This window comes from Lutra lutra, chromosome 15 (assembly GCF_902655055.1).
Source record: "Lutra lutra chromosome 15, mLutLut1.2, whole genome shotgun sequence".
Classification (NCBI taxonomy): Eukaryota; Metazoa; Chordata; class Mammalia; order Carnivora; family Mustelidae; genus Lutra; species Lutra lutra.
In genome coordinates, this window is record NC_062292.1 from 67,351,256 (window position 1) to 67,373,596 (window position 22,341).

A 22,341-nucleotide genomic window follows, 5' to 3' on the forward strand; every position below is an offset into this window, starting at 1 on the left:
TTAGCCACACAGCGCATGGTGGGTGACAGACATTTGACATGATTCCTATTCTCAGTGCAGTCTGGACAGTGAGGGGGTGAGGACTAGAGGTAAGTGCACGAGGACACGGTACCCCCCACAGAGCCACACGGAGCTCCCTGCTCCCGCACACCGTCCCACCCTCTCACCCATGCCGAGGACCTGGAGTGGATGACTGTCCGTGTCTGCAGAGCACTCGGGAGCCTGCGTGCGCTCCCGGGACCAGGAACACCGACTTCTAAATCTGTGTTCAAACCCTGACGAGTGTCATGACGGGTCCCTGCCCTCCCTGTGTCCTTGTACCCTGCAGTCTTGGGGAATTCTCCTATTAGTCTTGGGAATTTTCTGTAGAAACTCTGGGATTTTCTGTCAGACACACATATAAACAGTGTCCATAATAAACACTGGTTTTCTCTTTCCCTTTTCCAATTAGTATATTATTTTATTTCCTTTTCTTGTCTTATCACACTGATCAGACTTCCAGGGGATACTGCATAGCCGTGCTGAGAACAGTCAGCCTTGCCTCCTTCCCAGTATTCAGGGAAAAGCTAGTTTTCCACCACTAAGGATGATACTAAGTGCAGGGTTTTTTGTAAATATATTTTATTAGATTCATCAGTTTAATTTTCTCTGATCTTGTCTTTCTTATTTTCTTTTTTCAAATTACGCTGGGTTTATTTTGCTCTTGTATTTCTAGATATAAAAGGTAAATGCTTTAATTATTAATTTGAGCATTTCTTCTCCTGTAATATCTGCCTTTCATAATATCTATTTCCCTGTAGGCACTGGGTTAGCTTCTTGTCACACACTTTCATATCTTGTATTTTTCATTTCCATTCCCTTCAAATATTTAAAAATTTTTCTCAAGACTTCCTCTTTGACCTGTGGGTTATACAGAAATCTTTCTTAATTTCTTTTTTTTTTAAGATTTTATTTATTTCTTTGACACAGAGAGAGACAGATCACAAGTAGGCAGAGAGGCAGGCAGAGAGAGAGGGAGAAGCAGGCTCCCCACCGAGCAGAGAGCCCGATGTGGGGCTCGATCCCAGGACCCCGAGATCATGACCTGAGCCGAAGGCAGAGGCCTAAACCACTGAGCCACCAGGGGCCCCTCTTTCTTAATTTCTAAGTGGAAATTTTTCTGTTGTTTAGGATATTAAATTTGACTCTAATTCTGTTGTGATCAAAGAAATACGTTATTTCAAATCCTTAAACACCGTCAGGTTAGTGTTATGACCCAGGACAGGACATCGTCTGGGGAGGCTCCCGAGTGCACTTGAAAGGAATGTGAGGTCTGCTGGCGGGGTTGAACGTTCTCTAAATGTCAGTGAGGTCGCGTGGGCTCAGGCTCGTGTACACTGGCTGTCTTCTTGCTGATTTTCCATGCGGAGAGCGGGTGCTCGGCTCTCTGACCGTGACAGTGGACTCACGTGCTTCTCCTTTCAGTTCTGTGAGTTTCTGCGTCGTGGGTCCAGTGCTCTGCTGTTAGGAGCACACACACACCTGGGGTTCTCCTCACTTCCTGCTGACTTGGCCTCCCGTTATTCTGCACTACTCTTCACCCTGGAAATAATCCTTGCTCTGACGTCTACTCTCTCTGACGTTTACTGGCCCATCGAGGTGTCTTTGGATTACTGTTCGTGTGTTGTCATCATTCATCTCATGTGTCAAAGCGGCTGGGCCCCAGTGCCAAGACTTGGGGTCAAGTATGATTCTGGACTTTTCTAGGAGGAGATTTGGGATGAGATACACTTAAATGGATGAACTTTGCATAGAGCAGACTGCCCTCCACACTGCGGGTGGGCCTCGCCCCATCAGTTGAAGGCTGAGTGAGAGCAAAGACTGACCTCCCCTGGGCAAGGGAGAATTCTACAGCCCACGGCCATCAGACTGGAACTGCGGTATTGGCTCTTCCTTGTGTCTCCTCCTGATGACCTTGGACTTGAACCCCAGCAGCAGATCTTCCCTGCATCTCAGCCTGGCTCACTCTCCCTGCAGACCTGACTCACCAGCCTCTATAATAGTGTGAGCCATTCCTTACAGCACATCTCTCTGGATCTATACGCGTCCTATACTGCTGGTTCCTGCAGAATCCTGACTACTATCCACAGCACATCTTTTCCTATCTCCTTCCTGCTAACCCAGCTCTATCAGCGCAGACTGGGAACACTGATTCCAGAGTGACCGGGCCCTTCAGTCCTGCGTCCAGTCTCCTGTCTGAGCAGCACCCATCTGAGTGCTCCTTGACCTTCCTCTGCCTGTTCCTGTTCCTACCCCATCCCAGCACCCACACTGAATGGCCCCACAGAAACCACATCACCTGCTGTCCACACCGGGCTTTGGTTTCCCCATGGGCTGATCTTCCTGAGATCTTCTCTCTCACCCTCACTTCTTCCTACCTCTTCTCCCACTCTCCTTGACTGTCCCAGTGTGTGTCCTGCTTCCCATATTGTCACAGGGACACATCCAGCATGAGGAGACTCTTAGGGAGCCTTCTGTCCCTAGAGGACCTCAGCAGGTGCATGAACACCACACCCAGACCTGGATGCAGAGGGAGGACAGGTGTGGGGGAGGAAAAGAGCAGTGATGCCTGGACAGGTCTGTCCTTCCAGCTCCTCTGAGCTTCTTGGGACAAGAAGAAGGAAACACATGAGATCAGTGCTGCTCATCAGAACAGATTTTCCTTGTAGAAGTTTTTTAGTAAAATGTTATTTTTAACAGTAAAAGACCAGCCGGGAAGGAGAGAAATGTTGACAGACACTGACATGCATGTACTCAGTGGCTGTGGACCAGCTACGACATGACACTTCATTGGCCGCACAGCCAGAGACAGGAGAGGAAGCACTGAGGACACTGGAGGTGACAAGTCCCAGAGAAGGCACTGGACACGTGGTCTCTGAGTGGTTCAGTCCTGACTGTCCATGTTAAGGGTTGCAGGAAGGGAAACTGAATGGCTCCATAATGCAGAAGACAAAATCTGGTGGATGGGACCCGAGATGTCCATAAATCTCTCAGTGGATCTCATTCCTTCTACTGCATCCCCATCCAGGTGGAGCGGAGAGGGACCCAGGTGTCTCTGGCCAATCTACTTCCTCTGCCATCTCACCCCCTTCCAAACCTCCACAATCATGGGCGTTAGTGGGAAAGACCAGACTCTGGGTCCTGGTCAACTCTCCTCCAGGGGAGACTCTCCAAGACTGTAGAGTTCCTGCTTTCCTGATTTCGTTGGCAAAAGGGAGCAGCTGGAGTCTGTATGAGGAACAGTCTCTCCTCTCCCTGCTTCCCATTCTCAGCTCCTCCCTGTGCTGCTTACAAATGCTGCTCGTGCTCATGGGGGTCCTTCGTTTCCGTGTAATTTCTCCCTCACGAGCCTGCAGGCTGCCTGAGGGCATAGCATCCCCTTGTTCTCTGTCCCATCACCTGTGACGCGGACAGAGCTGCTTCCTGGTACCTGTTCAAAGTTTGTTGGTGCGTGTAAGGGCATACTTAATCAGAGGGAGCCATTTTGTTGTTTATGCAGTAAAGTTAGATTGACCCTGCCCCTCCCAGAGGAACTTACTTGCAAAGCCCAGATACAAGGGTGGGTCAGGCCAGGTGGAGACAGTCAATCAGTGGGGCGCCCATACTGTCTCCCTAGTTACCGGTCCCAGGTAGCAAAGCCCAGATACAAGGGCGGGTAGAGACATCCAATCAGTGGGGCACACATATATCTACTAGGGTGAATTGTAATTCAATTGGCCGCCAGTGTGTGACCTAACATGACTGTGCAGTGTTCTCTGCGTATTGCAATCTCATTGGCCACCTGTGTATAGCCCGGCTAAACTATCTCTATAAAAGTTAGTCTGTGAGTCTGGGAGGGGTCACCTCTTTGCATGAGACGGCCCTGACTGGTCAGTTTGATTCTCGATGCTTGGCGCGAAATAAAGCTTTGCTTGACCTTCGCTTTGTTATCAGTCTCGGTCCTTTGATTACAGACCCTAACAATGGGAGATGAGAAACATTTGCTCTGAAATCATTGGTCCTTCATCTGGGCTGCTAGGGGAGCCCACACAAGCCCCCACGTCAGGTCACATGGAGTTGAATGTCATTGTCCCTGCAGACGACCTACCCTGAGCTGCCCACGTGGTTCTGCCAAGACAAGCTCCATGGTCTCCTATGACTGGACCCGCTCAGGGTGCCTCCAGCCACGGGAACTCAGCTGTGCTGGGATCATAGCTGCTGGCATCATGTCTCACTCCGTCTGCCCTCATGCTGACTGCCATGGGGATTCCATCACCTTGATGTGACCAAGTGAGAAGGAAGTAGCAGGTACACTGGATGTCCCAACATACCAAAAAAAAAAAAAAAAAAGTACCAGAAATGGATTACAAATCCCAAGAAAATCAAGTGTCGTAACATCATAATGAAGTTGCTAGTTGTCCAGTCATTTTGAGGAACATCAGCATATTCCTTCAGTTATTTAAGGTTTTGTTTATCTGAAGTTCTAGGTTTAGATATTTATTCTCTGTATCATTGTTTGTTTTCCACATTTTATACACTAAATATGGATTCTTCTCATCAGAGAAAACTCTTATTATTCAAATCTGCATGCCTGTCATTCATCAGGCAATTTGAGTCCAGTGGTGTGTCCAAGGATTCAAAGAAACGAGGGGCCCTGGGGGACACAAGTTGACCTGGTCACAATGCCTAGGTGGGGGACAGATCAGAGCTCCGGGGTAGGCGTTGCCGGGGCTCAGGTGGCAAGTGTGAGGGAGGCAGGTGAGCAGTGGGGGCTTGCTGGTATCCACACCCTGATTTCTCCAGACTCTTGAGGGTTGAGGGAGGGAAGGGGGGACCAGGGCCTGTCTGGGACGCCCTCACATCCTCAGGACGGGGAACCGCCCTCAGACCTCTCGTAGGGACGGTAGTTCTTTGCCCTGCTCTGGGGGCCGAGGCTGAGATCACCAGTAGCTCAGAGTCTCACTTTCCAGAGTCCTGCTTTGTCGGCGGAGCTCTGACTACCGTCTCAGGCCCTTGTGTGCGCCCCTGCCCACCCCCCAGGCTGCGTGTGTCCCGGATCCCAGCTGAGGAGGGCGTGTGTGTGAGTGAGGGGCCAGGACAATGTCCCTGCTTAGGGACAGCTGGGCTGTGACACCGTTTGCAGGGGGGCAAGGGGCAGTATAAGGGGACAGTCCCTTTCTATTTGTTGGTGACCTTTCCGTGTGGTTAGAACCATTTTTAGTCTCCTATGGGGGTATGCTACAGGCAGCCTCTTGTGAAACAGGCTCTGACTTGGTGGCCTGGACCCGCTCATGTCCCTACAGCTCCTCACAGTGCAGAGAGGGGTTGGGGCTCTACAGTCAGACCCACTGTGTCACTCATTCTGCTTCTGCCAGAATTGGTGGGAAGATTCTTGTTGTGTTCATAGAGAGTTCACTTACTCTCCTGGGCTCCCAACCCCCTGCCCTCCACGCAAACATGGACACTGAGGGAACCTTTCTTTATAAAAGCTCAGCTCGCCCTCGCCTATTAGTGAGAGAAGTTGCACCACCACGGTCATTACACAAGCCAAGGGCGTGAGCAGAGGACACACAGAGAGAGATGGATCAGGTGCAGGAGCCTGAGAGATGATCATCCTCACAGCTCAACACACAAATGCAAATTGAATATTCTGGCCACCCCATTTGCCTGTCAAATGAACACATTTGTGTCTGTGGTTTTGAGAGTCCCGAGTGCAGTGACAGGGCGGGGACAGGCTCTCTCCTGTCTTCCTGGCAGCTGTATAAGAAGGAAAAGCTCCTCGTGGTCCCTGTGATGTGCCAGAGACCCTGAACCATTTCACACGTTAACCCCTAGGGTCTGGCCGAATCTGTATCTCTTTCCTCTTCTACCCACAAATGCTGGGATTTCCTGATTCAGGTCCTGGGCCATGCCGGGTGGGTAAGCAGGAAGGAAGCTCTGCAGGGGTTCTTCTTGGAGATGCAGGTGGTCCAGGCTGCCCCTCTCTGTCCCCGGAGCTCTCCCACTGTTGAGCCTGCACAGCGTCTCTCCCCAAGCTCAGAGACCTATGAGCGAGGCAGCGTGAGGACAGTCCTGGAAGCCACCTGTGCCCCCAGCAGACCCATGTGTGTGCTCTGGGCTGCCCAGCAACCATGCTGGCCGGACATGCCTCAGAGAAGGAGAGCAAGTGTCCCTGCCTCAGCCACAGGGACGTCACCTTACCTACTGCCACAGCCAGGCTGCCCAGAGTCCGCCATGCTGGGAGAGGACAGGGGTGTAGCTGGGCCTGGTGGTTCTCCCAGGGATGTCCTTTCTGTCCTTCAACACTGACAAATAAGACTCTTTCCTGGGACACGACTTGGAGTCAGGCAGATTTGTGCAGGGAAGGCTTCATGATGAGCTCATTTTTATAAACAATAGAAATTGACTGATCCAAGTTCACTTCTACTCCTTTTTCAAAAGGATAATTTTTAAAACAGTCTCAAGATATACATCACACTGCCATATTTAAGTGTAGGTCTCTGTAATTCCATGAAGGACACTGTCAGGATAGATATCTGCACGTGTCCTCGAGGCAGGACACAGGACCGCCGGCAGAGACCACCAGAATGCAGAGCTCTTCCCAGCCTCTCATGGGATTGGATTCGGTCCTTTTCCTGTGTGTTTTGTGTCTTCCAGAAGGGCACTGGGAGCATGAACGCCGGGAACCTGGAGCCTATAAGGACTGTGGCACCAACGTCCTTCTAGTGGTTTTTCTCAGGCTTCCTGTAATCGGAACTCCATCTCCTTGCTCCTAGTAAAGAGTCTGTCCTGCAGTCTGGGAGAAATCCCTCCACAAATTGCTTCAATATGAGTCAGACAGACAGACAGACAGGAGTGGGGCGGCTCGCAGACCCTCAGGTGCACAGGTTAACTGTCCTGCTGGGCGAGCTCCTGCCTCCGTCTTCACGGCACAGTTGGTCTCTGGAAATTCCCTCAGTCCCAGCTTCTCCAGAGGCCTGGCCACTTGCCTTCTCTTCCTTCATGTAGTTCCTGTTCACAACCCAGCATCGCTGTGGGGGATCCTGCTGTCCCCCCTTCAAGGTGATTTGTCTGAAAGATGAACTCCTGAGTCTGTGGGGCCCGGGCACGCACAGGATCTCGTCTCTGCCATCTTTCCCCTCCCGCCTCCCAAAAGCCCAAGTTCCCAAAAGATGAATTTAAAATCAGGAAATGACCATAAATACAAAGGAACTGAAACGAGAACTGACTTTGCTGAACGTTATACAGAGACGCTGAACCCTCAGGTGAGAGGATGATCCCCTAGGAAGCGTCATCTGCCACTAGGACCCCAGAGGGCAAAGAGCGTCCGAGCGGGTGAGTGTCTGTTTGGGAGCAACTCGCTGCGGTGTGTCTTCCCCAGCCCCAGACCCCGCCACACCGCGGCTGACCCTGGATGGGGGGTCATTCCCCGCACCAGGCACCTTTGTGGTTCTTGCATCCCTACTCGGTGTCCTAGAGTCTCAGGCAGTCCTGACGCTGTGTCCCTGCAGCTCTGCTCAGACCCCACGGCGTAGGGTTCAAGGTCTCTGCACCAGCACCAGCACCAGCACTGGGATGCCAGGCAAGCTGTGGTCTGTGCCTCTGTGCACCTGCGGTGACTGGCAGGTTCCCATGAGCTGCTTGTCTGGTTGGTTATTTGCTGGAGCAGCTCACACGACAACGGGGACACAGTCCCTTCCAGCCTAGAGCTTGGTTTGCAGGATATAACTCAGAACAGCCGGGTGACAGAGGGGCTGAGAATGAAGCATGTGGGGAGGGGTGCGGAGCTGCCTTCCCTCTAGGTGAGCCCCCTTCCCCGACAGCACCTGTGTGTTCTCCCACCCAGAAGCCCTTTGAACCCCGTTCTTCTGGGGTTTTCTGGAGATGTCATTACGTGGGTACCGCTGATTAAGTCCTTGACCACTGGGGACTGGGGAACTCACGCTCCAGCCCTTCTCCCTCCCCAATGGTCAGTGAGTGGGTCCCTAAGTTCCCACCTGCTAACAGGGTTCATACCTCAGCAGCCGGGCACTGACCTTGGCAGTTTTCCCAGAGTTATGTCGTTACCACAAGTTCAGGGGTGGTTGTAGGGGCTTGTCGTGAACAACCCAATACCCAATCCACCTTCACGGCTCTGGCCCGATTGCAGGAACTGGGAACCATCCTGAATATAACAAGAGATGCCCCCAGGTTCCTAGGACCTGACCAGATTCCGGGGTCTGTGTGCCTGGGATAGTGCAGGAAGACTGATACCTGCTTCTGTTATGAGTCACAAGAGAGCATTCATTATTGTCAAAATAATGACATCGTCTAGGACCTACTCTGCATTTTTTATTATAATTGTAATCAATCCTTTTTTTACTCTGGCTTCTGTGACCGCGCACTCAGCAGGTGTCCCCGGGCGGCTCCTTCTCCGTCTCTCGTTCTGACCCTCCTCTGCTGGTCAGCGCCGGGCCCTCTGTTCTCCCCTGGCCATACTTCCTCCCTCGTGACTTTAGGGACCCCCCAGGGCTCTCAGCAGCCCGGCCATGCTGAGGCAGCAGCTCCAGCCCGACAGGACCCCCACCCCGACTGCCTGATGAACTTCTGCTCTCACAGCCAAGTGACCATGTGGAGCGCTGAGTCCCCGTCCCCTGCCTCCCCACCCCCACACCGGCTCCTCCCTGGGCTTTCTCGATACCTACAGCTCAGGAACGTCACAGCATCCTACAGCTGCTTCAGTCAAACACCTGGAAGTCACCTTGCATTCTCTTTGCCTCCACTCTGGGGTCCAAGCCACCAAGCCACCAAGCCACCAGGTCCCTCCCCTTCTCTCCCATCGCATCCCACTCTCCCTGCCCCTGTGCCAGGACCTCCTCCCTGAGCTCCCTCATCCTGGTCTTGTCTGTGTTATTTCACCTGCATTTAGAAATTTCTTCAAGTGCCTTCGTACATAGTGTTTCCCTATAATTTTCAATGTTGTTCTTATCTGTGTTTATGCCTTGATCCTCATTCCTAATGACAATTACGTAGAACTGCAACTTTTGCTCAGACCTCAGTATTCTGCTTCTGATTGGGGTTTATGTTTTTGCATCAACTTTTGATGCTGCTGATTGACCTCCTTCGTCATTGTCATGCACAGAAGTCAGGACGACGTCTGCCTCCTGCCAGCGTCCAGCTTGGCCGTCACAGGCTGAAGCAGGTGGGTTCTTGCTCTGCAACAGGAAGTCAGGCGACGGCAGTGGCTGGGTCGGGCGTCTGCTCAGCGCGGTCCCCGGGCTCCCGGGCTGCCCCATCTTTCTGCTCCACTGTCCTGGGCATGGGGTCTTGTCCTCCTGCTCCGTCCTCATGGTCCTGGACGGCTCTGTCCGCAGACACCAGCCCACACAGAAGATGGCCAAAGAGAGAAGGACGAAGGCCAAAGTTGTTTTGTTGTAAGGCTCTGGCTTTCCAGGACTGAAGACCCTTCCTTCCATCCAGCATAAGTCCCCTACCTCAATGGTCAGTCCTGGGTCAGTCCTGGGGAAGACTGGACCCCAGCCCTGAGCTCTCTACGGTGCGAGCAGGGGAGGCCGTGGAGCTGAGTGTGCAGGGAGCCGCGTGCCAGGCTGGCCAGGGGCTGTCCGTGTCAGGGCAACCTGGCTCTTGCCTCCCCTCTCGTCTGGGGGGGGCCTGTCCCCCAGAGAGAAATATTCTTCTCCAGGAAGCATGCATTTGGGCCGCTAACACTGGGACCCTGCAGTGTTTTGGTTTGGATTTTCTGGTTTGCTTTCTGACGTTTCTCCATCTCCATCTTGGTTGTTAGGTCCGTAGGAATTTAACTCTCTCTATGTGGTCTGCTTAGTGTGTTCTGTGTGAACCTGGATTGGGTTTGCTGTGAGTATTGTGACAGCTGCCATCATGTTGTCGACGTGTCCCTTGTTGATGGATTTCAGTCTCTTGCTGTTCCCCTTCCTTCCTGTCCTGTCCTTCCTGGGCTGCTCCAGCTCCCGGGATGACAGACAATGCTCAGGAGCCTCTGGGTGGAGGATCCTCCCCCTCCCCTGAAAGGGTCTGTGCTTCTGCCTCCCGATAGCCTGTGCGCCCCCCTAGGACAACGACTCAGCTTCCCCACGCGCTGCACACAGTAGGTGCTCATGACCTGTGTGTGCAGGTGAGCTGAGGTGGGAGGGCTCCTCTGCAGGGGTCTCTAGCGGCAATTCGGACCTCGGCCGCCAGGTGGCGCGGGTGCCTGCGCTCAGGGCCTGGAGGGGGGATGCTCAGGCAGGCTTTGGGGGCACAGGGGCTGCCCAGGGGGGCGGGCCCACGGAGCCTCTCCCTTTGCTCCCAGACCCACCACAGGGCCAGGTCAGGGTGGTCAGAGCTAGAGAAACGGAGGGGTTGGTCGACAGGGGACCCTGGTACAGACATGAAGGTGCGGCCAGGAATCAGGGATTAGGGGCCCAACCTGGAAAGTAGGAGCCTGGGGGAACAATCTTGGGTGAGGTCCTGATATAGGAGCGTGCAGATTCGGGGTTAGGGTGGGAGATCTGGAAGTCCAGGACTATAACTGCTCTGAGTCAATGTTCTTTGGGGCAGGGATTGGGGTGGGTTACCTTTGGGAATGGGAAAGCCTGGAAGATCCTGAATGTGAGATCTAAGCTCTAGATCCAGGTGTCTGGGGTGAAACAGCCTCAGGAGGAGAGAGGGCCCCTGCCCTCCCCCACTTGAGATAGACCCCAAGACATGAAATCAGATATCCCAGAGGGGAGATGGGATAGGGTCCTAAAGCAGCAGGTCATTTGGGGAGCACACCAGGCCCTGAGAAAATATTTGGATCCCTGGACGTGGAGCCTGTCTTGAAGGACTGAGAAGAGTTCGCAGCAAACTCCACTCCCCAGTGAGGTTTCTGTCACTCTGTCATGCCCTGCCTCCTCCCCTCTCTGGACTGGCTTTCTTTCCTGGGGAGTGGACGGTCACCCCGTCAGGCAGGTGGAAACACTCTGAGAAGAAGGGTGGTATGCCAGGGACCCTGAGGGCACTTTCCGCCTAGTCCCCACGTGGAGCGCTCATAGCAGAGGCTCCTGTCTAACTTCCCCCTCCAGGCTGTGTGACCCTGGGCAAGTCACCCAGCCTCTCTGTGCCTCTGATTTCTACTGAACCCAGTGAGGGTGCTGATGGGACTGACCTCATCAAGCTGTTCACAGATTTAAATGAAAAACCAGATGAATCGGTGATTAGCATTATGGAATCAACTAGTAATTCCTCATTTAAGAGGTAGTCTGGGGGCCTGGCAGGCTCAGTCAGAAGAGTGGGCAATTCTAGATCTGGGGGTGGTGAGTTCGAGCCCCACATTGCACTTAGAGTCTACTTCAAGAAAAAGCAGGCTGAAGTTTGTTAGCTCAAATATTGAAAATTAATGACACAGAAGAAATAAACTGTTCTGTGTTCTCTTGGACAGAGAGCTCCTGATGACGAAGCTCATGTTGTACATGTATGATTGAAAATTGGAGCACATGTTTCCAGAATGAACGTCTTCCTCCCACCTGTGTGTCCCACAGCCCCTCTTCTCTCAGGGAGCCCAACCTATGTTCTGTGTTTCTCAGAAAGACTCTGTGTCTATAACCGCTACATTGTTGAAACGGCTACATTGTATCTATGATGTGTCTACATTAATAGCGGATCCATCAGTACTTTATGTCCCACCGAGTACCATCAGTGCGAACATGTATCCTGATCTCAGAAATGTCCACAGTGAGGAAACCCAAGCCCAGGGTCCTTGACGAGCAGGAGCCATCAGTCCTCTGCAAGGAAAGTCACATTCAATTCTCTCTCTTTTTTTTTAAGATTTTATTTGTTTATTTGACAGAGATCACAAGTAGGCAGGGAGGCAGGCAGAGGGGGAGGGAGAAAGCAGGCCCCCCGCTGAGCAGAGAGCCCAATGTGGGGCTCGATCCCAGGATCCTGAGATCGTGACCCGAGGCGAAGGCGGAGGCTTTAACCCACTGAGCCACCCAGGTGCGCCGTCACATTCAATTCTTAACAATTTCTTAGGGCATTTACTTCTGTGTTCCTAAAAATGTGCTTTTCAAAAAAGAATGTCCTTATATTACTATTCTCAGATCCATTCAGGCACCATGTGCTTTCCGGTATGAAAATTGAGGCTTTTTCTCTCTTCCATGGTTCTCCCTCACTTTCCTTCCTCTAACATACACATGGCATATTTTTTGTTAAAACGAGAGTATTTGGCATCTATTATAAGCTATTCACTTTTCTAAGATAAAGATAAAACTACTTTAGTAGTGAAGATAAAAGTGAAGATAAAACTACTAATTCAACCAATTAATACTAAATATATCTAATTTTTATAGATGATGAAAACAAAGTGCCTCTTGCTAGGATTTGTGAGATCGTGCAGCCAATAAAGGGCAGTGCTGGGATCCAAGGCCAGACAACAGGTCTGCTTCTGGAATCCAAGCTTTAACCGCTGGGCAATCCCACCTCCATAGCGTGTTCATGGAGTGCTTACTATTGTGCTCAGTGCTGGGGCACGCAAGTGCACAAAATTAATCCCCAGCCTTCAAGAACTTGTATGTTGGGGGACACTGGAAATAAACAAGTGGCCGAGTAGACATGAGGTCAGGGGTGCCCAGTGGGAGGAACACAAGAAGGAGAGTCAGGCCGGGGAGCTGCTGTTCAAATGAGTCTCCCTGGAGAGGTGGCAGAGGCTGCGCAGGGGTGAGTGGGAACCACAGAGATGGGTGGAAGGACGTTGCAGGCAGAGGTGAGGTGAGCCAAGGCCCTGAGCCCAGAGCCTGCCCACAGTGCTGGAGGAGCAGTCAGTGGCTGGGGACTGCAGGGGAGGGACGGGGGCAGCAGAGGGGGGGGTGGGGGAGGCAGCCTGAGCCTCTGGGAGCTCTGGGATCTTCCTAGGTGGGATGGGGGCTCAGCAGAGTGTGCTGAGCAGCGCAGGGGCAGGGCATGAGGCTGACAGAGAGGCCCCTGTGGCCTTGGGTGGAGGATACAGTGCAGGGTCACGTGATGAGGGGGGAGCCTGGGAGAGGACCCAGCGGAGGGGCTGCTGGTGACTTGGCCTCAACTGAGTAGCGGAAGATCTGGTGCCAAAGCCCCAGGATTCCAGTGTGGCTCTGCCCGCTCCTGGCTTCGCGGCCCTGGACAGTTTAGCAAGAGGAGCCCCAGGTTCTTCATGGGTAGAATGGAGACAGGGGTGGGACATGGGGGATTCGTGAAATATTTTGGAGTCGACAGGCTTTCCTGATGGGTCGGATGTGGGGATGCGAGGAGGGGAGGTCTGAGGTGGCCCCAGGACCTGGGCTTGGGCACTGTGGCTTGTGGTGGTGCCTCCAAGGGCATTCCGGAGCACAACCGGAGTCTCCTGGAGCATGGGTGAGCTCACCGGTCCCCCACAGACCCAAAGACTTGCCCAGTGACTCCTGCATTATCTCCCCTTCCCCACTGTGCTGAGAGCTCCGGGCTCAGGGCCATCCAGTCCTGTGTTCAAGGATATGCATGGAAGGTATGGGGAAGAGAGACTCAGCCTCACTGTGACTGGTCCGAGAGCCCCCACCTCCCCCGGCCGCAGACGGAGTCCCTGCATCTCCAGGAGGGTGTCCAGCCTGAAGCCCAAGGTCAGCACAGAAGCACACTGCCCAGCATGTGTCCTCAGGCTCAAGGTCATAAGCGCTCTGCCCACCAGGGAGCTGCGTCCAGGCAGAATGGAAGTTTCCAGAAGAGCCTGAGTGTGGGAGAAGGCACTGCCACCTTGAGCTCTCGGGGTCTGCCCAGCAAGCCCCCTTTGTGGGGGGAGACCCTGTGAATGGCTGGGGGAGATCCTTGGGCTCCTGGGTTGGCAGTGGACCCCAGACAGGGCAACCTTTATTGCAGATGAGTAAACTGGCATTTTACTTTGTGTGTCATTCCTGACAACATTGCGTCAGCACGAGCGTCACCACGTTTCTGCACATCGGTGAAGATTATTGTAATTCCCAGTGTGGAACAGGGTTCTGAGCACAAGACAGGACTTTGACGGTCTCCCCTTGGGGCTGCAGAGCCCTGCGGGGACTTGGGTGACATCCCTGAACTCAGAGGGAGAAGGCAAGGCCACAGAGGACCCACAGGTTACACCAGGCAGGAAGGAGGTGATTACAGAGGTGTGGGAATGGGAGTGGGAAGGGGGTCAGGGAGAGGAGGAGAGGGTCGATCTGAAGGCATGGAATCGTGATCGCTGGGTTACACATGAGGGCTCCAACCCTAACCCAAGGTCACACCACTCATCCCGACGCCCATGCCCTGATGCCCGCACCCCACGCAGCATGTGGCCTTGAGGACCCCATGGTCTGGGTTCTCACGGGCTCCCTGCTCTTCTCCCAGTCTTGCTCCCCTCAAACCCAGGACCCCGCAGTCCCCCACGGCTGCGTTGTCAGGCTCCGGCTCAGCCCCTCTCCCCGAGGGTGCAGGTGCGGGGGGGCACACTGTGTCTGCGGGAGCTGACGGGGGTGTTGGCACCACATTTATTCCATGGTCCCGGAGCGCCTGCCATGCCGGCCGATCCCGTGTGCAAATGAGGCCACGGTTCACCTGCCCACAGGGGCTCAGCGTCGCGGTGGAAGCGGGAAGGGCATCCGCATCTGTGTCTCCCCGGAGCCGGGCCGCCAGCACACTGGGCTCCCAGAGACAGACCCACTGTGGGCCCTCAGCACGGCCAGGCTGCTGCGAGGGAGCCGGGGAGCCACCCGAACCTGAGCCCTGCAGACTGGTCGGTGGGGAGGGCCGGCGAGGAGCAAGGACCCCCACTCTGCTTACCGAAGGGGGGTTCAGAGTCAAGGTGGGAAAGAAGTAGGGTCACAGCTGCTCTCCAGAGCCCTGCAGAGGCGGCCGCACTGGAGACGGAAACCCCACCCACAGCGAGCTTTGCTGAGGCTTCCCGAGAGCCTGCTTGCCTGGCTGATGAGGCGGGGGTTGGTGTCGGGGGGCCAGGCTGTGTGAAAACCACGTCCTGCCCGAGGACACAGCAGGCTCCCCACAGACAGGGGCGAGCTGGAGGCCCTGGCCGCTGGGTGCTGGTCTCAAGCCTCCTTCCCAGCGCCAAGGCCCAGGCTCAGGGTGTCCTGTGTATGGAGCCATCGGTGGGGCTGCCCCGTGGGGACCGGCAATGCTAGAGGCGGGGCTCCTGCTGCTGAAGAGCCCCCGGAAGCACTTAACAGCAGCCCCTGTCCGGGGCCCCAGGAGGAGCAGGGTGATGGGTCAGGGCCCTACCAGAACCCACAGCTCACAGCATCCACCTCCAGCTCATTCCAGGGCCGTAGTCTTTTTTTTTTTTTAATTTATTCATTTTTATTAACAAATAATGTATTAGGGAGCCTGGGTGGCTCAGTCATTAAGCATCTGCCTTTGGCTCAGGTCATGATCCCCGGGTCCTGGGATCGAGCCCCACATCGGACTCCCTGTTCTGGAGAAGCTGCTTCTCCCTCTCCCACTCCCCCTGCTTATGTTCCCTCTCACTGTCTCTCTCTCTCCATCAAATAAATAAATAAAATATTTTTTAAAAAAGCAGATAGTGGGGGCACCTGGGTGGCTCAGTGGGTTAAGGTTAAGCCTCTGCCTTCAACTCAGGTCATGATCTCAGGGTCCTGGGATCAAGACCCATATCAGGATCTCTGCTCAGCAGGGAGCCTGCTTTCCCTCCTCTCTCTCTGCCTGCCTCTCTGCCTACCTGTGATCTCTGTCTGTCAAATGAATAAATAAAATCTTTGAAAAAAAAAGCCGATAATATATTATTTGTTTCAGGGGTACAGGTCTGTGAATCATCAGTCTTACACAATTCATAGCACTCACCATAGCACACACCCTCCCCAATATCCATCACCCAGCCACCCTATCCCAACGCCCCTCCCCTCCAGCAACCCTAAGTTTGTTTCCTGATATTAAGAGTCTTATGGTTTGTCTCCCTTTCTGGTTTTGTCTTGTTTCATTTTTCCCTCTCTTCCCCTGTGATCCTCTGAGTTATTTCTCAAATTCTACATATCAGTGAGATCATATAATTGTCTTTCTCTGATTGACTTATTTCATTCAGCATAATACCCTCTAGTTCCATCCACATTGTTGCAAATGGCAAGATTTCATTTCTTTTGATGGCTGCATAGTATTCCATTGTGTATATATACCACATCTTCTTTATCCATTCGTCTGTTGATGGACATCTAGGTTCTTTCCATAGTTTGGCTACTGTAGACATTGCTGCTATAAACATTCGGGTGCACGTGCCCCTTCGGATCACTACGTTTGTATCTTCAGGGTAAATACCCAGTAGTGCGATTGCTGGGTTGCAGGGTGGCTCTATTTTCAACTTTTTGAGGAACCTCCATGCTGTTTTCCAGAGTGGCCACACCAGCTTACATTCCCACCAACAGTGTCGGAGGGCTCCCCTTTCACCGCATCCTCGCCAACATCTGTCATTCCCTGACTTGTTAATTTTAGCCGTTCTGACTGGCATGAAGTGGGATCTCATTATGGTTTTGATTTGTATTTCCCTGATGCCGAGTGATCCTGAACACTTTTTCATGTGTCTGTAGGCCATTAGGGTGTCTTCTTTGCAGAAATGTCTGTTCATGTCTTCTAGGGCTGCAGGCCTTGAAGGGAGCACAGATGCAGGTCAGGTTCGAGTGCTTGTGCTCACCATCTTCTTGTCTCTGAGAGTAGACACCTGAATCTGAGCCGGACCATGTGTCTGCCTGTGTTTCCGCTGGACAGCAAGATGCTGACAGGGTTGTGTGTTTGGGCCCAACTCCTACTGGGCTGTGCCTGGTCCTAAAGATGTGGGGCACCACCCAGGACAGGATAAACTGTGCCCTTACCTGGTGACAGCGTACCTGACTGCTCAGGGCCCCAGGAGAACCCACAGAGAGCAGCTCCCTGCCTTCCCCAGAAGCTGGGTGGGACCCTCGGGTGGAGTATCTGCTCCAGGGCAGGTGTTGAGCGGGTCAGTTGCCTGGGAAACCACTGCAGGCTCAGGGATGACAGCATATGGTCACTGGGGTCATCCGAGGAACATGTGTGCTCAGTAAACACTTTTGACGGGACAGCACAGATGGCTGCCACGCCCAGTTTAGTGGAAAGCTGCTGGTCTTATCTGGCACGTATGTGAACCCCCACTGTCCTCAAGGGGAAGGTTGCGACAGAGGGAGGCAACAACACCCCCTCTCAGCTGCCCACCCTGCACCTGCACCAGCCTGACACCGGGACCATCTGCCTCCGCTGAGCACAAGACCCCAGACCCATCAGCAGGGGGAGGGCAGGACCCAGTGTGGGGTGGGACAGGAGAGGCTGCTGGGGCCCCATGAGTTGCCTCTGGAGGGGTCAGCAGGCAGGTGTGGAATTAGTGATGAAGCTGCTCCCCTAGGATCCATGGGAGGCCACGGTTCTAGACATTATGGGAACCCATCTGGAAAGAGGAGGCCTGGACTGACCCTCCGTATCCAGCCGAGACTCCGAGGCCGCTGAGCCTGCGGCCAGAGGTGCGTGTCCCTCTCCAGCCCTGCCTGTGTGTGAGCGCGGGCCCAGGCCTGGCAGAGCCTCACAGGGAAGGGGGGCTGTGGGGTCGCTCCTGTGGGGGTGGGCTTGGTCCTGTGTGTGGTGGCAGGGCTGGTCCTAGGCCGCAGACAGAGCTCTGATGACCAGCACTGGGGACATGCCCATGTGTGCCCTGGGGTGTGGGGGTGACACTTCCCAGGAGTACTTTGTTCTCGGGCTCCTAGCTTCTCACTGTGACACAGTGAGGTTCCTAGAAAATCAGAAAGGAAATGTGACTCGTGAGATGGTGTAAAGACAGAAGATAGGCCCAAAGCACCAGAGGCCCCGTGTCCTTGGCTCTAGGAAGGGACTCTGTGCCTGGTCATCGACTGACACTGGCAAGCAGGGCGGCCCGGGCCAAGTGGGAGCCCAGGGACAGAGGTGAGGGGTTCTAGGGGTGCAGGCTGGGGACGGGAGACCACCAGGCTGGTTGTGAGCACAGGGACGGAGTCTCTCTGGTACCAGGCCTCCTAGAGGGGGGCTGTTCCCACACTTACTCTACAGTTGTCTCCTGCGGCCCCTGCAGGCGCTGAGCTAACATGAGAGATGGGAATGGTTTAATCCAGACTGGCCGGCTGTGCCCCAGGAACCAACAGTCAGCCCCGCCCTCTCTTCTCAGCCAGGCTGTTCCTCAAAAGCCTAGGGAGGCAGCTGGCCATGGGCGCCTGCTCAGAAGACCCCCACCTGTGCGGGGCCTCCTGGCTCCTGCGATTCACCGGCCTCCTCCTCAGTGAGTGGCCCGGGCCCCCTGGGAGGGAGGCCGCCGGGTGGGCAGGGAGGCAGGAGCTCCCGGGCTGGCTGAGGTCTGCGCTGAAGAGCCAGACGGAGCAGCCCCGTGGTGACGGAGCACACGCGGTGCGCTGGGTTAGAGCCCCGGGGTGGACAGAGGGAACAAAGGGAGCTTTGGGCTGAGGCCAGGCTGGGAACCCCGACCCGGCTGCCTGGAAGGGAATCCCCTCTCCCTCCCGGGGGTGAGGCCAGGAGACCCAGGAGCCTCCTGTGGTGAGGGATGGAGGAGACAGAGGAGCGGCTACGGGGACCCGGGGTGGGGACGGACATCCCCCTGCTGTGCACCGGGACCGGCAGCCTCTGCAGCTGCCGTGTGCAGGAGGGGCCGACCCAGAGCCCCCGTCTGAGCTGGAGGGGCCGCGCTAGTCTGGCTCCTTGGGCAAGATGAGGCCCCGAATCCAGTGACATTCTGTTTGCAAGGGAAGGTAAGAGCCCCCAGAATTCAAGGGTCTGCGCCCACCTGCTGTGTTTAAGGGTGAGCCGAGAACGGGAGACTGCTGACCTGGGCTCTGGGTGGGGGTACTTGGGGGGCAACAGAGGGGGCCCCAAAAGAGAACTGAAAGATTATTTTAACAAGAGCCCCATTTTCTGGTTCTTAACTTCATCGGAGTCCATTTGCTTATGTGTAACAAATGAAATAAGAACAAAGGAGAAAACAGTAAGATCTCCAGAACTGTGAATTCCGGGGACAGCTTGGGAAGCTGTTATTATCTGTACTGTTTGCTGCAAACACACCAGCCCCTCTGTTCCTGCAGCGATTCTAGGGAAATTCTGGAAACACGGGACATTTGTAAACAGGAGGATTACTCATTAGAAAATGAGCTTTGCAAATCATTGAGACCCTTTTTTTAACAAAATCACTTCCTATTGGTAAATGTAGGCTTTCTCTTCTTTTCAATCGGTTTAACTAGAGATATAATGGGAAATTACAGAATTCTCTTCCATAAATATCAGGGTTAGAAGATTTTGTAAGAATGAAAGGAAGGATGAGAGGGAAACGGACAAAATTCTATGTTAATGGTTGAAAGTCAAATTTCATCTAATTTAAATAAACTCGGGCTCTCTTGCTCACGGCACCCGCCCCTAACTTTCTGTCCCTCTTTGGGGTCAGCACCTTCTGCAGATCTGAGCACTGTCGTGTCTTCCTCCCGTCCTGAGTGGGCTTCCAGCTTCAGGGCCGCTCCTCCCCCGCAGCCTGAGGGCTGAGCCTCCTCTGTCCTGCGTTCCCCCCTTTCCAGCAGGGGCCGGTTAGCCCTCAGGTAGCCCCGCATCCCCGCCCTGCCAAAGCCCACGGAGTACTTGAGTCCCCTCTCCCAGGACAATAGTTGAGGCATGTGACCCCAGTTCTGCTCAGACCTGGTGACCAGACAGCAGAGTTGGGAGGGAGGAACGTAGGGCAGTGGAGGGGGAGGGCAGGAAAGAGCAGGGACGCGGAGGGTGAAGGTCATCTCCCTGCAGGGGAAGCACTGGGCTGGGAGAGATGGAAGCCACCTCAAGGTCTGGTTCTGCCCTGGATAACCTAGACCAGTCCACCCACCCAAGGGAACCCCTCCTCTGTGAAAGATCCCCTCAAAGACCCTCCAGCTGTGACATCCTGGGACTGGGGGGTCTCTCCTGGATGGGACTGTCCTGTAGCTTCTCTGAGGCCTCTACTCGGTGTCTCCCTCTTGTCTTGTCCTCGTCCTGCATCCTGATGGGGACAGACAGCCGGGGAGTCTGCTTGGGGCCCCTTCAGCACCCAGAGCCCAGTGACCAGTGGTCACTTCCTCCGCCCTCCAAGAAGGAAAGGATGCATTTTCGAGGCTCCCTGCAGTCCTCGGACCATCTGCTGTCTCTGTCTCTGCTCCTGAGTGGGGTCTGCCGAGCTCCCGCCCCGGTGTGTGGACCCCGGTGTGCAGGGCCCGCTCAGGACAGCCAGATGCCGTGGGGGCGCGGGGGGGGGTGCCGTCGAGCAGCCCCTCAGGAACAGCCTGGCTGGAGCTGCGCGGCTGCTGCCCGTGGTCGGCAGAAACGCCAGCGTCCATGTCCCTATCCCCTGGGGCAGACCCCTCTGACACACACAGGGGTCACTAAGAGTGACAGTGTGGGCTCAGAATTCCTGGGGAGCAGCCCACGGACAGGTGCCACCCTGCGGATGGATCTGCTGTCCCTCAGGGAGCCCCGGGCACCGTCCCCCTGTTGGAACAAGGGCAGCTTCTCTGACTGTGGTTGGCGTCCTGTGTGCACCACACTCTGTGTATTTTGCACACGAGATGTGCCCCGACTGAAGACTGGGTGGGGACACGGGTGTGACGGGACACTGTTGTTCTTCATGAATTCACGAGGAAATCCCGTCCCAGGAAGAGTCAAAGTCCAGCCCTCTCCAGGCCACCAGGAAGCGCGACGGATCGACACAGATGTCCTGTGTGTGCGCGGGTTCATCGTGTTTGTGGCCAACAGAGAGAGGACGCACGTCCTTCACGGTGCTGACTTTCGGGAGGACGCGTCCCCCGAACTTGTGCTTGAATAAGCCCAGAATCCATAGGATCGCGTTGAATGAGCCCAGAGTACTGTCTAGTCACGATACGACCCGCTGAGGAGAGGGGACAGGCGCACACCGAGCGCAGGCGCGATAGACATTGTTGTCACCCGTGCATGGGAGAAGGAGTACCAGTCCTCCCTTTGTCTCCACCACTCTGCCCAGCAGCTCGGGGGGCTCAGCCACCTGGGGACAGGGAGGGGACAGGGGCCATGGAAGCCAGCTGCTGTGGACACAGCCAGGAGTGTCCTCTGGGTCAGAAAGGCCCCGGCAGGACTTCGGCTCCCCGTGACCGCTGATGGGATCGCACCCTGGGCGTCTGTGTCCCAGGGCCCATCCCTCATCCCAGGAGGAGCCCAGAGGGGCAGCTGGGGGAGAGACATGGGCTCCATCCTGAGCCTGGGAAGGCCGAGCTGATCCCGGAGCACTTGTCAAGGACCATCGTGGTGGTGAGAGCAGCTCACACGGATGGGAACGCCTTCCTCTCCTGACACCCTAGCGCTCATCCTGGGGGCAGACGGCTAGTACGTCCCCATCCCAGAGGGAAGGCCTAAAGCACGCGGGCCGCGTGGCTGCTCCCATCCACTCGCTCAAGGGGACAGAGGACCTGGTCTCAGGCCTCCCAGACCCTCCCCTCCAGGCTGCCGACCGCCCTGCTGCACAGACCTCCCGGTCTGACACCCAAGCACGGTCCCTGTGCGTCAGACTCACAGCGGAACACTGAAGTAAGGAGGTTCCAGAAGGAAAGAAGAGAGAATTAGGAGCACACTTTGATGTGGGGGGACTGATCTTTTTATGTGAGGGATAATCCGGGAAGGCTTACAGGATCCGTACGTGTAACTGCGTGAGGACAATAGCAGGGCCATTAGTCCGAGACAATGCTGAGATGCAAACCCGAAACGATTTATATTATTTTGCTAGGAAACAGGCTAATCTTATCAATAGAACTAGCTCTGAGGTGCTAAAAAGAGAAACGCAGGCACGGGCCGAGGACAGGAGCAGACGGCTCACAGCGGCCAGAGGACATCAACAGCCGTGGGACGTGGTGACCGGGTTCATGTACAGGAGAAATGCTCGTGAGAATATGAGGTCACAGCATTTTCTCTTACCAATTTAGCAAAGATCAGAAAGTTCGGGGGGCACGTGGGTGGCTCAGTGGGTTGGGGCCTCTGCCTTCGGCTCGGGTCGTGATTTCGGGGTCCTGGGATCGAACCCCACATCGGGCTCCCTGCTCGGCAGGTAACCTGTTTCCTCCCTCTCTCCCTGCCTGCCTCTCTGCCTACTTGTGATCTCTGTCTGTCAAATAAATGAATAAAATCTTTAAAAAGAAAGAAAGTTCGGTCACCGGTGTTGGTGGGAAACCAAAGCATTATTGGGGGGACAGCTGCTGGGGTCGCTTTCAGGGGGGCGATGAGCAGGGTCTGTCAGAAGCTGAGATGGAGCTGCCTTTAGCCGATTAGACATCCCAG

The 22,341-nt window shown here is 54.7% G+C and overlaps 1 protein-coding gene across 1 annotated transcript in view; it reads left to right on the forward strand.

The window, feature by feature from the left end:
• LOC125085884 (SLAM family member 9-like) overlaps window positions 1-22,341 on the forward strand; it is a 36,532-nt gene that overhangs the window by 10,656 nt on the left and 3,535 nt on the right. The window contains exon 2 of the mRNA XM_047704759.1: window positions 18,213-18,295. Coding sequence (XP_047560715.1) covers window positions 18,223-18,295 — 73 coding nt within the window. The 5' untranslated portion in view covers window positions 18,213-18,222. The remainder of the gene's footprint in view (window positions 1-18,212; window positions 18,296-22,341) is intronic.